Source organism: Scyliorhinus torazame, chromosome 10 (assembly GCF_047496885.1).
Source record: "Scyliorhinus torazame isolate Kashiwa2021f chromosome 10, sScyTor2.1, whole genome shotgun sequence".
In the NCBI taxonomy this organism is placed as follows: domain Eukaryota; kingdom Metazoa; phylum Chordata; class Chondrichthyes; order Carcharhiniformes; family Scyliorhinidae; genus Scyliorhinus; species Scyliorhinus torazame.
The window spans coordinates 88,136,098-88,151,655 of NC_092716.1; the positions used below are offsets into that span (position 1 = coordinate 88,136,098).

Consider the following 15,558-nt stretch of genomic DNA (forward strand, 5'->3'; position numbering starts at 1 on the left):
TGGTATTCTCTTATCATCCCGCCTCTTTTTCCAAGCTGAAAACTTCAAGGGGGGGTGGGGAATTCAACCCTGGCGTGGGTGGATGTTATAACCTGCCTACTGACGATTGGCTGGGGACTAATGACTATCCCACAATCCTATGAGAGTATGAACTTCCCCAATGAGGGGGGCGGAGAAACTCCTACTACAAATAAGCTGGCCAGTCCAGGAACCAGGAGGAAGGAGAAGGTAGCAAGGGAAGTTACTGCTACTGTTATGTATATATTGTTATAGTAAATAAACGTTATTATTTTGTATCCTTAAAACTCGTGCTGGATTCTTCGGGGCCCTTACAAAACTGGCGACGAAAGTAAAAGTGAATAGCTGTCTACACTGCTGAAGCCACCTCCCTGGATTTTTGTTGGATACAGGTTGGAAGTTGTTTTCTATTATACCATGCCTCTGTACGGACGGTTGGATGTTTTTGATGCTGCGCTGGAAAGCTGGAACCAGTACACGCAACGGATGCGTTACTATTTCCGGGCAAACAATATCACTGAAAACGAGCGCCAGGTGGTCATATTGCTCACCGCCTGTGGGCCGCATACGTTTGGGGTGATTAGGAGCCTTACGTACCCAGCTGCGCCGGACACCAAAACGTTTGACGAACTTGTGAATATAGTGGGGCAACACTTTAACCCAACCCCGTCCACGATAGTCCAGCGTTACCGGTTTAATACCGCTGAGAGGACCCCTGGAGAATCCCTTGCCGATTTATTTATCCAGGCTACGCGGGATTGCGGAATACTGAGACTATGGCGAGACCTTGTCAGAAATGTTACGTGACTGTTTGGTTTGCGGTATTAACAATGCGGCCACCCAGAGAAAGTTGTTAGCGGAGCCAACATTGACTTTTCAACAGGCAATACAAATAGTCTTGTCCCGAGAGAGCGCAGAGCGAGGAGTACAGGAGCTACAGGGAATGGAAGTGCATGCCTTGGGGCGCAACCCTTTCCGCCCAAAAACGTCTCCCCGCACTCCTGCGGTACCTTGGGCGAGGCAACGACCAGACCGACGCCAGTGGCCATCGGACATTCCTCCCCGAAGGGAGCCTTCTCCAGAGCCAATGGATGAGGAGCCATGTCCGTGTCAGACTTGTAGGCGCCGACCCCGTCGCGGACGGCGGTCCTGGGGACGCCAGAGGCGCCGTCGTTCCAACCGAAACTGGGACCAGCCCAGGGGCCGTAACTGGGACCAGCCCAGAGGCCGTACCTTCCATGTGGATGAACCTGCGGCGACCACTCCCGAGGACGTGGAGACGGAGGACGACTGCCTGCAGCTGCATTGTGTGGCAGCTCCCCGTGTGGCCCCCATTAAGGTGACCGTACGGGTCAATGGCCACCCGCTGGAGATGGAGTTGGATACTGGCGCAGCGGTCTCCGTGATCGCCCAGAGGACATTCGACCGCATCAAGCAGGGTATACAGACCCTTACATTAACTGATTCACAGGCCAGGTTGGCCACCTACACGGGGGAACCACTGGACATTGCAGGAACTACAATGACCCCTGTTGTCTATGGACGCCAGGAGGGGCGTTTCCCACTTATCGTAGTGCGTGGCCATGGGCCCAGCCTGTTGGGTCGGGACTGGTTGTGCCATTTGCGGTTGCAATGGCAGCACATCCTCCAAACAGTTTCTGGAGGGTTGACTGAGGTGCTAGGACGATACCCAGAGGTATTCCAGCCTGGTTTGGGGAAAATAAAAGGGGCCATAGCCCGTATCCAAGTTGAACCAGGAGCCACGCCGCGCTATTTCCGGGCGCGCCCAGTGCCTTACTCTTTGCTCGAGAAGGTAGAAGGGGAGCTCGCTCGTTTGGAGAGTTTGGGTATTATCAGGCCCGTCCGTTTTGCTGACTGGGCAGCACCAATTGTACCAGTAATGAAGCCAGATGCCACAGTTCACTTGTGTGGTGACTATAAACTTACAGTGAATACAGTTTCCCAACTCGACCGATACCCAATGCCTCGCATAGAGGATCTCTACGCGAAACTTGCAGGTGGACTCTCATTCACAAAATTAGATATGAGTCACGCCTACCTGCAGTTGGAGCTGGACCCTGCCTCCCGACCATATGTAACAATTAACACACACCGGGGCCTATATGAATATACACGGTTGCCCTTTGGAGTATCCTCTGCCTGCGCAATTTTTCAACGTGTTATGGAGGGCATTTTGAGAGGTTTACCACGTGTGGCTGTCTACCTAGATGACGTGTTGATTACAGGGACGTCGGAGCAAGAGCATTTGGAAAATCTGGAGGCTGTCCTTAGACGCCTTTCGGAGGCTGGAGTCCGTTTACGTCACACAGTGCGTATTTCAGGCAAAGGAAGTAGTCTACCTAGGTTATCGGGTGGACCGCGAGGGTCTGCACCCCCTCGCAGAGAAGGTGCGTGTAATTCAACATGCCCCCACCCCGACTGACACTTCGCATCTTCGTTCTTTTCTCGGTCTCGTAAACTATTACGGGAAGTTCCTCCCCAATCTGGCAACTACGCTGGCCCCCTTGCACCTGCTGCTAAAGAAAAATCACACCTGGGTTTGGGGTCAGCCGCAAGAAACCGCTTTCCAGCGGGTAAAGCAACAATTGTCGTCGTCTGGGTTACTAACCCACTATGATCCGGGAAAGCCTTTGCTCGTCACATGTGATGCATCCCCGTATGGTATTGGGGCTGTCCTGTCCCACAAGATGGAGAACGGGGCCGAGCGACCGATAGCTTTCGCCTCCCGCACATTGACTGCAGCGGACAAAAAGTACGCGCAGATCGAGGAGGGCGGCCTGGCAGTGGTTTTTGCGGTGAAACGCTTCCACCAGTATGTGTACGGCCGCCATTTCACTATCGTGACTGATCATACGCCCCTGCTGGGACTCTTCAGAGAGGATAAGCCAATACCGCCCATTGCTTCTGCACGGATCCAGCGCTGGGCTTTGTTGCTTGCTGCATATGAGTATTTTCTGGAGCACAAACCAGGTATGCAGATAGCAAATGCTGACGCACTGAGCCGATTGCCTTTATCAACCGGCCCCATGTCGACCCTCCACGACCGGTGAGGTGGTCGCAACCCTAAATTTTATGGACACCTTGCCTGTCACGGCATCACAGATCCGTGAGTGGACCCAGACGGAGCCAGTCTTGTCAAAGGTTCGGCACATAGTCCTGTATGGTGGGCAGCATAGACAGCTCCCAGGCGAGTTGCGGGCATTTTCCTCCAAGCTGTCCGAGTTCAGCGTGGAAGACGGCATCCTCTTGTGGGGGACGCGTGTGATTGTCCCGGAAAAAGGCCAGGAGCTGATATTATCAGACTTGCACAATGGGCATCCGGGCGTGACCAAGATGAAAATGTTGGCCTGGAGCTATGTCTGGTGGCCAGGCCTCGACACCGACATTGAGAAGGTGGCCCAAAACTGCTCCATTTGCCAGGAGCATCAGAAGCTTCCGCCGGCCGTGCCCCTACATCACTGGGAATGGCCAGGGCGGCCTTGGGCACGCTTACATGCAGATTTCGCAGGCCCTTTTCAGGGATCCATGTTCCTTCTACTAATTGATGCCCAGTCCAAATGGCTGGAGGTGCATAAGATGCAGGGGACAACGTCCTGCGCAACAATTGAAAAAAATGCGTTTATCATTTAGTACGCATGGCCTCCCCGAGGTGCTGGTCACGGATAATGGCACTCCATTCACGAGTGAGGAGTTTGCTAGGTTTACAAAGATGAACGGCATCCGCCATATCCGCACTGCCCCTTACCACCCGGCTTCAAATGGGTTGGCAGAGCGTGCAGTGCAAACATTCAAAAGAGGCCTAAAGAAGCAGTCTTCCGGATCAATGTACACGAGACTGGCTCGGTTTTTGTTTACGTACAGGACCATCCCCCATACAGTGACTGGGGTAGCTCCCGCAGAACTCCTAATGGGCCGGAGACTTCGCACCCGCCTTAGTATGGTCTTCCCGGACATTGGCGCAAAAGTACGCCGCACACAAGAACGGCAGGGACCGGGATTGTCTCGGCATCGTCCGATTCGGCAGTTTGCACCCGGTGACCCAGTATTCGTGCGGAATTTTGCTGGTGGTGCCCAATGGGTTCCTGGTGTAATCTTTCACCAAACGGGCCCTATAATCGTACCAAGTGCAAGCCCAGGGTCGTCTCCAGCGAAAACATGTAGACCACGTCCGGTCCAGAAGATCATCCCCGCAAAAGATTCCCCGCCCCCAGAGCTCAGTTCAACAGCGGCAAAGACTAGAAACAAGGGAAGGTAGTCCTCAAAATCTTCCACTGGTGCCTCACTCGAAGCCTGCGCAGATCGTTACGGGACCGAATGGGGATAGAGACGCTGACATGACGGAGGCAGCCGACTCTGACTCCGAGATGGAGACACAGGATGAATCCGAGGGGGAATCCTCTGGTCCACAGGCCGTGGATGTACAACCGCGCCGTTCACCACGGAAGCGCCAGTCTCCGTCTCGTTATACGCCGCCTGATCCAGCGCCGCGTGCAAATGGCGTACGGCCTGCGGCCAAACGAGTTCGACGCCTTCCTTCGCCAGGGCCTACGGTGGATTCCTTGGACTTTGGGGGGGGGGGGGGGGGGAGGGAAGTTATAACCTGCCTACTGACGATTGGCTGGGGACTAATGACTATCCCACAATCCTATGGGAGTATGAACTTCCCCAATGAGGGGGGGCGGAGAAACTCCTACTATAAATAAGCTGGCCAGTCCAGGAACCAGGAGAAGGTAGCAGGGAAGTTACTGCTACTGTTATGTATATATTGTTATAGTAAATAAACGTTATTATTTTGTATCCTTAAAACTCGTGCTGGATTCTTCGGGGCCCTTACAAAAGTGGAAAATGGCAATCACTGATTATCTATCCATGTTTTATTTTCTATTTTAAGTCAGTGGGAAGCAGGGTGGCATTGAGAACTGTTGGCTACTTCGCTACTAAATGTTTTACACCTCAAAGTTCAACTACACTGCTGTAGAGAGTGTGTTGGACACTGTACAGTGAGGCTTAATTAAATCTTCCTAGATTGAAGTAGGATAACTGTATGTATCTATTAACTACAAGAACCATGTACAGTAAAGGGTTCAAGCTAGAAGCTGTCTCCATGTTTGCTTATGCACACGGCTGTGTTCAACATGAGACGGATTCCTAAGTGTGGGTCATGTGCTCTCTTGCATCACATGGTGGTACTGTGCTCAGTCTCATGTTAGCCCCATCTCCCCCTTCAAGTCTCTCGGCTCATTGGTTCAGGCAGTCTAGAAGCCTCTCCATATGCATTTGCACTACTGTCAGAGGAGTGGCAGGCTCTATTGTTGTAGTTGTCAGCTGATTGGGAGGCCGTTCTGACACCTCAATATCTTTTTATCGTCTTTCCATTCCTTGGTATTGAACTGCTCGTTAACGGTTCGGCAATGGTTGTTTCATCTTCTTTCTTGCGAAGTGAACAAATGTTGTGTTTGTCCCCATGTTGGTTTTTTTTCCCCCTCACGTGGATCATCACGATGTTCTCTGTGATAGAAGATGGCCATTCCTGTTGAGAGGGTATTTTTTTTTTTTTTTTTAAAAGGAAGCTCAAGTTCACATTTGGCTGTGTGATGTGGTGTCAGTAATGGACAGTTGCTACTTGCTTCCAGAATCGGCTGTGCTCTGTCATGCTACTCAGGAATTGCAGCGCTTGTTCGCTGATGGCAATGTTGACCTCAGTCGCCACAGGTTGAACCTTTTCTAGTTGTTGGGTGCTCTTATCTATCCCCCACAGGAGGCATCATGATCCATCTGAGTGGTTGGCTGGTCTGACCAATGAGGGCTTTCCAGCACCTGCAATGAAAAATGGTCAAAAACTGGTGTGCAAAGAGAGGAGACAGTTCAGAGTTGAAGCTCCAGTCAGGATACTCTTTCATGCATGGCACAATGGTTAGCATTGCCGCCTCACAGCGTCAGGCACCCGGGTTAAATTCTGGCCTTAGGTGACATCTGTGTGGAGCTTGCACATTCTCCTAGTATCTGTGTGGGTTTCTCCCAGGTGCTCCAGTTCCCTCCCACAGTCCAAAGATGTGCAGGTTAGGTGGATTGGCCATGCTAAAATTGCCCCTTAGGTGTCCAAAAGATTAGGTGAGGTTATAAGGATATGGCAGATGAGTGGGCCTAGGTAGGGTGCTCTTTCAGAGGGGCGGTACAGACTTGATGTGCCAAATAACCTCCTTCTGCTCTGTAGGGATTCTATGAATTGATTCGCTGTTGGAGCTCTCGGGAACTTGCAATTCTGTATAATTCGCAAGAGTTGTTGCCTTGACATCACCTGCCATTTTGGAAGAGGTTCTGGGCTACACAGGGATCTCTGCTCAGAGGAAAAAAAACTGGTTACAAATTAAGTATATCAGCTTGAAGATTTGTTTTGTTGCCATTCCTTAGTAGTAATCATGGCCATGAACAAAACCATTTTAATTTTTATGACAATACAGTAGTCAATTTGTTACTACTTCTTAGGTTATTTTTTATTCATTTCAGATTGATTTAACTGAATGTGAATCCCCCAGCTGTCATAGTGAGATTTCACCAGAGTGTCAGTCCAGGCCTCAGGATTTCTAGAACTGTAACACAGCCATATACTTTTACATTGTTCCAGCGAAGCCCAATGCAAGCTGGAGGAACAGCACCTCATCTTCCAATTAGGCACTTTACAACATTCAGAGCTCAACAACTTCAGGCCACGAATTCCGTCCACCATTTTGAATTTTTTTCCTCGCAGGAGCCAGTATAAATATGATCATGTTGTTGCTTTCAAACAAGAGCCAGTCCAAATATGATCAAGATTTTGATTTCAAACAGCACAGACCTTTATTCTATGAGTAGCAGCATGGTAGCACAAGTGGATAGCACTGTGGCTACACAGTGCCAGGGTCCCAGGTTCGATTCCCCGCTGGGTCACTGTCTTGGCGGAGTCTGCATGTTCTCCCCTTGTCTGCATGGGTTTCCTCCGGGTGCTCCGGTTTCCTCCCACAGTCCAAAGACGTGCAGGTTAGGTGGATTGGCCATGATAAATTGCCCTTAGTGACCACAAAGGTTAGGAGGGGTTATTGGGTTATGGGGATAGGGTGAAGTGAGGGCTTAAGTGGGTCGGTGCAGACTCGATGGGCCAAATGGCCTCCTTCTGCACTGTATAGTCTATGTTCTATGTATGAGTAATAACTTCAGCTATTTTGCTTTCAGGCAATGCTGACCTTTATTCTGCTATTAATACTTACACTGGACCAATGTTTTGTGCCTTTAATACTGCCCAATGTGAGGCCGACCCTAGATCATTACCACTTCCTTAGTCTTGTGTTCCATAACATCTTTGTCATTTAGTCTTCCCTGCCCGATCTCGCTCCACATGCCCCTTTTTCAATGGCATAAAACCCACCACATTCCTACCTCTCTTCAGTCATAAACATACAATCCCGACAGTGCAGAAGGAGATCATTTAGCCCTTGTGTCTGCACTGACCCTCTGAAAGAGGGCCCTACCCAAGCCCACTCCCCTACCCTATCCCTGTAACCCCATCTAACCTGCACATTTTTGGACACTAAGGGGCAATTTTGTATGGCCAACCCACCTAACCTGCAGATCTTTGGACTGTGGGAGGAAATCCATGTAGACATGGGGAGAACATACAAACTCCACACACAGACAGTCACTCAAAATGCAGGAATTGAACCAGAGTCCCTAGTATTTTGAGGCAGCAGCGCTAACCACCTTGCCGCCCTGAAGAACTCATATTAAACTCAAAACACAACTCTGGTTTCTGTCCCCATAGATTTTGCTGTCAGAGTTTTTCTAGCACTTTTCTACACTGCTGGTGCAACATGCTTCATTTTTTAAAAGAAAAGCTCATATTTAAGAGGTTAGCCTTGATGTGGTTACACTCTTGACTCAGTGGTTACACACATCTTGAACAATTCAAAATAATTGAGCACATAATAGGTTAACACTTCAGTGTGGTACTAATGGAGTGCTGCACTGTCGGCAGTGATGTATTTCAGGTGAGACATTAAACCAAACCCTTTCAACCCAAAGTGGATGCAAAAAGATCCCATGGCACTATTCAAAAAAAAAACAGGGCAGTTCTCCCAGTATCATGGTCAACATCTGTCACTCAATAAAATAAAAACATTTGTTCATGTAGGTCATTGGTATTGATGGGATCTTGTGGTACACAAATTGACTGCCATATATCCCTGTATTACAACGGACTCCACATTAACTGGAAAGCATTTTGGGATAACCCAAGGTCATGAACAATGCGATTTGAATGCAAGTCATTTCTTTTTTTCTGTGAGGAAAAAACACTTCAGATATAATATGGTGGGTATATTTTAGACTCAGGGAAAACACTTGTTTTTTCTCTGGCAACTTTGCCATACATCAGCTTGTAACAGTAAAGCTACTTTTTAAAAAAAGGCACGTTTGACTAAGCAGCAATTCTCTGCACTTAGCATCTCAGTTCCTGATTTATGGATAATTGGAAACTGCAGGAGCGCCACTAGAATATTTATAACCACATTATGGTGAACTGAATGCTGAAGATAAACTTTTCCTGTGGGGACCTGAATCCCTCAACCCACCATAGTTTCTATTGATAATCACTATCCAGTGATTCCTGCTGGGCTCGACCACAAGATTCCCTTTGCTGCAAGGTAGATCAATGAAGAATTCGATTAGGGCTGCGAGAGCTTCAAGGACCGTGCTCCACCTTCAAATGGGGTAAATAAATTGGGATAAATGGATGCGAGTCAATGGGGTGAAAGAGGATGGAATTTCATCTCTTCCCCCAGCACAACAACGTTAACATGCAAAAACAGCTATTGAGAATGCCCCAATTCCCAATGGTGAAATCAGGAAGAGATAAAGAGTTCTGATTCCTATCCTCTATTTGGCAAGAGTATTGCATTCTTATGCCCATACACTGAGACAAAGATTCTACTGTAGCGCAAAACCTTAGATGTTACAAAAGGAACCTCTTGCTCTCGCCATTTGCTCACTTGAGAATCCAAAAGTAGGAATAATCAGAAAACATTCACTCTCTGTCCCATTTTGATTCAACAGTCTCAACATGTTCCAACATCCTCATTGAGAACAGACTGATACTTCATAAGACAACAATATTTCATGTCTGTAGTTATACAATGTGTTATTGTATATTGCAACAGTTTGCATGACAAGTAAAATGCTAAATAAATCATTAAAGGCATTTGCCAATAATAGAATAGAATTTCAGAACAGTACAGATTTAAAATAAGAATAAATTTCAGTAGAAAAATTTCCTTTGTGATTTTACCCATGAACAATCCAGGGCACAAGTTGCAGAATGGCAAAGTCCATTGAGAAACAGGGTAAGGGAGCAAGGCCAGGATGTGGGGAGGTCAGAGCAACATCCAAGCTGGGGTTCATTTCCTACCAGCTGGAAACTGGATATGGAATGCCTTTGAATAGGGCAAAAATTAACCTTTAGAGTTGGGTGGGGAGGGAAGAGAAAGAAACATTGATTTAAAAGGTGAACAGTTGACAATGTCAGTGAGCATTGTGTGGTGGAAAATTAGCCATGTGCTGATGAATTGAATCAGAAAGGAGTTACAGAATAGGTGTTGATTGTAATCAAAACGCATTTAGAGGAGACTTTCAAAAGAGGGAATCAATTGCAGTTTTCATAGGATTGAGTGCATATTTTGGATGAGACATAAACAGTGCGCTTTGTGGCAATATTTCGAAGAACAGCTGCTCTCCCCCAATGTCTGGCCAATATGTATTCCTCGGCTAACAGATGACTTGGTCACCATTATTTTGTTACTCGCATTACTGTGCGAAAATTGGATACTGCACTTTCTGCATTACAACAGTGATCACACTTCAAAAGCACTTAATTGGCTGTAAAGTGCTGAGATAGTGAAAGGTGCTACATAAAAGAAAACATTTCTCTTACTTTGTGAGGAAAGGGAACAGTCAATACCATCACCATTACCTTGATTTGGGATTAAGAAGGTCGTCTTGTGTCCTCAAAGGTTAATCCTTTGTCCTGCATCAAAACTGCCTCCTTCCCCTCACTTCTTGAACCTAATGCAGAGAGGTTAAAGATAGTACCCTGTGCCCAACTTCCCTCCAACCCACTGTCTCCTCCATTTGACCACATCCTCTGCATGCACATGCTCACAAAATCCCCAGAGGATGCCTTCAACCAATGCAGATAATGTTAAATTGTTTTAATTAAACACAGTAGAGGAGAGCATCACTGATGTCTAGGAGCAAATCAAGTTAGAAAACCGCCAACTCAGATCATAGTACGAAAACAGTGTCGGAGTATCTAATTGTCACAGCTACCCACCCGGAAGATCACTCTGCCTGGGACAAGATATCCTTTACTTCAACCTCCATGTTAATTTTCTCACCACTGCCAGCCTAACACAGGTAATCTTCATGAAACCAATCAGTGCCACATAAGTTATGAAAATGAAGCTGAATAAGGTATAAATTCATGGATTTTTTTTTTGGGGGGGGGGGGGGGGGGAGAGATTTGTAATAATCAAGGCATTCCCCATTCAATACCTCTTGACAAACCACAGCATAGCAACAACTCCCTTCTTTCACGTAATACCTCCATTTCAAAGCTGCGATCAATCCCCTCTTCATAAAGACTACTCCACGGGTCAGGCCTTTACAATTTCATCTCAAATGTATCATTGGCACCAACTCTATACCCATGCTTCTCAATACTCCCTTCAGTCCTGTACAAAACCCGGAGACAACATAGCTACAGTCATCAATATCCTGTGACTGTCATCACGGCACATTATTCCTTTTCAACCTCTGCGTGACCTTTAATAAAGTCCATCATTTCTTCTCATCCACTGCTAGCTGTTGTTATCCAAAAATGTTAAGGGATGTAGAGTAACGATGTATATATGGGGTTAGGCTTCAGATCAACCATGCTCCCATTGATTGATGGAACAGGCTCAAGAAGCCGAACCCATTCCTGTTCCTATGCCTTTCTTCAGAGGCACCACTCTCGTGGTTTCATTTCCACCTCTCCTAATATAACCAGCATGCCCACAACAGCTTGTCCTTCCACACTCCGAGTTACCCTCAGCATGTCACAAGGTAAAATCAATCTCTGCCGGCCTTAAACTCATCATCTATATACTATCCCAGAGCAAGATTATCCAGAAGCGTGGGGTCAACTTTTATACCATTGGCTTTTCTTCAAAAAATTAAATTTGAATCTTTAAAGCCTTCCACTGCTTAGACCTACCTCATCTCTCTGCAATCTCCTCTAGTCCCAAATCCTTCAGTTCTCCAGATCTAGTGTTCTGTGCTTTCCTTGGAATTCATTCCATTACTTCTTCTATCTTAAAAAACCTTTCCAAAATCAATCCAGAAGTGTTGCTACAATCATACATGGTCGGAGACCATATCCAGCTTACTGTGTACAGTTTTTATCTCCTTACTGAAGAAAGGGTATAATTCCATTAGAAGCAGTCGAGAGACCCTGGGATGAAGGGGTTACCTTATGGAGGGAAAATTGAGCTGGTTGGACCTGTAACCATTGGTCTTTAGAACACAATATCCGGAGAGAACGTTACAGGTTGGATGCCAAGGGAATGTTGCCCCTCTTAGTGGGGTTCAGAACTAAGGGACACGGTTTAAAAATTAGAGGTCTCCCTGGCTGATTTAGCACACTGGGCTAAATCGCTGGCTTCTAATGCAGAACACAGCCAGCAGCGCGGGTTCAATTCCCGTACCAGCCTCCCCAAACAGGCGCCAGAATGTGGTGACTAGGGGCTTTTCACAGTAACTTCACTGAAGCCTACTTGTTACAATAAGTGATTATTATTATTTAAGATAGAGATAAGGAGATTTTATTTTCTCGGAGGCTTGTCAGTCTGTGGCATTCTCTCCCCCAGTGTGCAGTCGTGGCTGGATCATTGAATATGTTCAAGGCTGAATTAGATAGATTTTTGATTGACAAGAGGGTCATACAGGATGGATAGGAAAGAGGGGTTGAGGTCTCAGTCAGACCAAATGGCAGAGTGGGGTTGAGGGGCCGAATGGCCTACTCCTGCTTCTAATTCTTGTGTACCTGCTCCAACAAAACAACACAAAAACATAACTTCTAGTTACCCTCCTTAATCACATTCTTTAAGGCATAACTTTTGTTTCCTCATGTCTATTGGAGAAACATTTTGGCAATTTCTTGACATTAAAGGCACAAAAGAAATGCATGTCATTATTATGCCAATAATGTTCATGACCGTAATGGTTCATATCCAGAACTCTTGCCATTAACAAAACTAAACAGATTAGCTCAAGTCCAACCAGAAACATCATACCATAGGTTTGTACCCCTGCTCAGGGTCTGGACCCAATTCATTTTAGTAAAGTATTTCTCAACTTTGAGATGCTTTCACAATCTGGCATGTGTGTCCCAGTTTGAGTGGAAGCATGAGGTGGAGATTAGGAGAATTAACAGGCTGGTGAGGAGACAAGGGATCTTGGGGCTGTTAAAATTTCTGTATTACAACCACCTCCCCCCCCCAAAAAAAAATCCATGAATTTAAACCCTATTCAGCTAAATTTTCATAAATAAAACATAATAGTTTATGTGGCACTGCTATAAGCACCAAAACATAATTGATCTTTATAAATGAGAAGACCCATTAAATCACTATTAAATATATCATTAATTTTCCATTTGAATTTTACACTGGAGCCCAAATCACCTGGCAATTTGCTGCTCTAATTGTTTCTACAGTTATAGACAGGGGAGGCCTATAATGAGACAACATCCAGACAGCACAATTAAGATGAGAACAGGGTTAGGAAGGAGGCGAAGATAAGGAGCGTCAACAGTCACATTACTACAAGAACTCTAGTTCATGAAGCAATTCAAATCCATGGCTCCAAAAATCACTTCCCAGTCAGGTTGACTTCAGGGAAATCATACCAAATAAATCAGATTCCGAAGAAGAATTAAATCATATAGGATTCAAAACAATAACTCGGTTTCTCTTACCACAGATGCTGCCAGACCTACTGAGTTTTTTCTCTGCACTTTGTTTTTATTTCAGACCTAACATCTTGCTTTTTATCAGATAGTCAGAAGACCCAAATGGAAATGTACATGGTTGTATAGTACTGACATGTTTTTATTTCAGGCCTAACATCCGCAGTACTTTGCTTTTTATCAGATGGTCAGAAGACACAAACGGAAATGTACATGGTTGGTACAGTACTGACATCAACTTAAAACACTTCTCTCAGCAGTGAAACATTTTGCTGGGAGGCTAGATATCTTGAGAAATTATGGCAGATAAACGGTTTTTAAAAAAGTTGCATCAATTGTAGAGACCTCCATCACCCCTCACAAATCCCATGCTCGATAAGGGATCAGAATATTTGTGTCTCTAGCAGGACCTGATCATTTTCAGGCTGCATTGCTTTGGGTGTGATATCATCTGCCTTGCCAAACCAAAGATTCAATATTTAATCGTTTCCAGGTAGCACAGAGATGCATCCCAGTTCTCAATCGAACACATGTTGTAAGCAACAAAATTAACTATATCAACATGTGGTCTTCAAAAGCAACACACCTTCTAATTTGTTGCTGTGACTGTTAATCTTGGGTTTTGGAAATGTAATGGAAAGACCTATCATTCGAAAGGGCAAGAAGCAAAGGGAGAGCCAGATAGCACTCTAGCTGAATCCTTCTGTGCTCTAGCCATTATTTGGCTTAATCTCTGTTCTAGGGCAGTAACTTCACCCAGAGTGCACTCATTCCAAATACATCATATAGATGCATACATCCCCTCACTTCTGCAGCACCTGAATGCAGAACAGTCACACAGGCCACTGCTATTCTGCTTCGCAGCATCTCAGTGTCATTCATAGGCTTTTAATACAACTATTACAAACAAAAGCACAACACAAACACATGCAGCCAGACAGGTGAGCTCTGGGAGATATTTAGATTCAGAAACATGATTATTTCTTCAAGAATGTTCTCTCTTGTGCACACACACCCCTTCAGATAGAACAGTAAATCGCACTCAAATTAGCGTGTAGGGACTAGAACGAATGGATTTAATTGACAATCATAACTGTACTAATAGTTTTACGTTTCTGTATATCTCAAAAGTTGCACCCAGGAGGGAAAAGCGAATGAAATTACATCAAATTGAAGTATCCTAAGATCCTTGAACTGATGTATCTGGTCAGTGGCTACAAGAGTGTGGCTGTGCTTTACTGCGAGCAATGTCACCGGCCCGATGGACTAACCTACCGCCTCTCAAAACTCTTGAGCATAACATGTGTACTCACAGATTTTGGCCAGGCTGGCTACCAGTATCCAAACTGCTATCAGGTAGGGTCCTTGGACATGATCCCATTGCCACTTAACCATCTCGAAGCCCGCGATGCCGTGACCTTGATCACCCGTTGCATCCTCCGCGCTCTGTATTTCTGCTGGGTGGCTGGTCGCCTGTAGCTCCGGATGGCTGCCGATGCCGGTGAGTTGATGCAAAGGTGAGATTCCAGCTTCTTCCAGTAACTCTGTCAGCACCGAGGTCCCATTGCTGGCAAGCAAAGCCCGAAGGGCACACAGCAGCAACAGCGCTGTGGCCGCGGGTAAGCACAGGCGAGCAGAAGGCATTCTCTCCCTCCCGCCCGGCCACCCCCCCCGGCGTGTCCTACACCTGCAGCCGGAGCGATCAGCAGCTCCCAACCTGGCTTCGTACCTCAGCCTCCCTGGACTGACTCTTTGCCTTTTAATTGGGAGAGGCTGGCCTGGGGAACGCGTGACGAGAAATGGTACCCAATGACGGCGCTCGGTGTCAAACTGTCACTCACAAGGGAAAGTGGAACCCTCGGTCCCTGGACCCCAACGCGTCTCAGCTCCCTCATCCGCCTTCCACTTAAATCTACCCCGACTGGTGTAGGGGCACATATTTCATCTAAATGCTGAACACTGTTAAAAACTATTTCAACTCATTTTGAGTCTTCTTGATATTTAAAGAGACATTGTTTTAAATATAGAGAAATCAAATGTTATATTTAAACAACGTCCTCCTCCTGGACATCTAGAAATATCTAGCAACATATACCGGCAATGTTTTGTTCTCAACGAGGCTGTGCTAACTCTTCGTAACTGTGCTATATTGTCAAAGAGGTCGTGCTCACTGGCTATGTTGTAGCTGTGCTATATTGTCAAAGAGGTCGTGCTCACTGGCTATGTTGTAACTGTGCTATATTGTCAAAGAGGTCGTGCTCACTGGCTATGTTATAACTGTGCTATATTGTCAGAGAGGTTGTGCACACTGGCTATGTTATAACTGTGCTATATTGTCAAAGAGGTTGTGCACACTGGCTATGTTATAACTGTGCTATATTGTCAAAGAGGCTGTGCACACTGGCTATGTTATAACTGTGCTATATTGTCAAAGAGGCTGTGCACACTGGCTATGTTATAACTGCTATATTGTCAAAGAGGTTGTG

General features: G+C 46.2%; 1 protein-coding gene across 2 annotated transcripts in view; it reads right to left on the bottom strand.

Annotated features, from left to right (window-relative positions):
- Positions 1-14,719, bottom strand: part of LOC140430717 (sodium/hydrogen exchanger 5-like) — a 468,359-nt gene extending 453,640 nt beyond the window's left edge. For both annotated transcript variants that reach the window (XM_072518384.1, XM_072518385.1), the window contains exon 1: positions 14,386-14,719. In XM_072518384.1, the coding sequence (XP_072374485.1) occupies positions 14,386-14,716 (331 nt within the window). In that variant the 5' untranslated portion in view covers positions 14,717-14,719. The remainder of the gene's footprint in view (positions 1-14,385) is intronic.
- Positions 14,720-15,558: the final 839 nt, after the last annotated feature.